At 45.0% G+C, this 1,180-nt stretch overlaps 1 protein-coding gene across 1 annotated transcript in view; it reads right to left on the minus strand.

The window, feature by feature from the left end:
- Nucleotides 1-1,180, minus strand: part of LOC102027143 — a 16,859-nt gene that overhangs the window by 8,861 nt on the left and 6,818 nt on the right. The window contains exon 3 of the mRNA XM_013520308.1: nt 310-339. Within this exon, the coding sequence (XP_013375762.1) occupies nt 310-339 (30 nt within the window). The remainder of the gene's footprint in view (nt 1-309; nt 340-1,180) is intronic.

Consider the following 1,180-nt stretch of genomic DNA (forward strand, 5'->3'; position numbering starts at 1 on the left):
GATTTAGCTCAGCGGCAAAGCGCCTGCCTGGCAAGCGCAAGGTCATGAGTTCGGTTCCCGGTACCGGAGAAAAACCAAAAAAAAAAAAAAAAGATGTGATCACAAGAACAGCGAATACTGCATTGAGTGCTGGCTAACAGAAAGGCAAGTTAGTAAGAACGTGACGGTGGATTATCATGGAATGAAGATTCATTTTGGAATGAAGATCAGATAGCAGCTGAAAGGCCTGGGTTCTTAGCCAGTCACCTGCGTGACTTTGAGCTTGGGCATATGGAGACAGTAGTTCCCCTACCATCTCACTCTGCTTACCTCAGGCAGAAGTGATGGCTGTGAACAGCTCTGCAGAAGAAGGACGGATCAGCTATCCCAGAGTCTAGCAGTCCACAGGGGACCTCGTTCTCTGTCATCTTTTAGCTCTGTCCTATTCCTGAGATCCACAAGGGCAGCATGGCAGGACTTCTTTTGGGTGGGCAGGGATCTGGGAGCTCGTGTCTATATTCTCTGATTACACAGGTAAACAGGCCATGGAGCTAGAGCACCATGTGTTGGAGCCCTGGCTCCCCACTTATCAGTGGTGTGACTCTAGGCAGAGCTCTGTAGCGCATGACTCTGGTCTTTGTCTTGTATAAACATGAGGGTCCTGAAACTGACCTTACAGAGTTGCTGAAAGGGTAGGAAGTAATGTATAAAAACAGCCAAAATTTATAAAACAAAACCATTTTGGGAGGGGCAAGGGTTGAGATAGGGTCTCTGCTATGTAGCCCAGGCTGGCCCTCAACTCACAGCAGTTCTCCTGCTTAGCCTCTCTAGTCAGTGCTGGGATTTACTACCACAACCCACAAAACATAAACGGTTTTAAGTTAGTTTTCAAACATATACAAGTGCAGAAAAAAACACAACATATGCACATGTATCCATCTTCATTCAGCACTATCTACACTTGAGCAGTCTGTTTTCATCTACCCTTTTTTTTGCACTACTGGGGACTGAGCTCAAGGTTTTTGCACTGAGCTACAGCCCTAACCATTTTTTTTTTTTTTTTTTTTCTCACAACCTTGCACTTGCCAGGCAGGCACTGTGCTGCTGAGCTTCACTACACAAGATAGTAAGAGTTTAGAGATGTTCTTATCCTGACACTACTGCTACTGCTCACCTTACCAATTTTTTTTTTTTTTTTTTT

The sequence above is a fragment of the Chinchilla lanigera genome, unplaced genomic scaffold (assembly GCF_000276665.1).
Source record: "Chinchilla lanigera isolate Chin_1 unplaced genomic scaffold, ChiLan1.0 scaffold00054, whole genome shotgun sequence".
Lineage (NCBI taxonomy): Eukaryota > Metazoa > Chordata > Mammalia > Rodentia > Chinchillidae > Chinchilla > Chinchilla lanigera.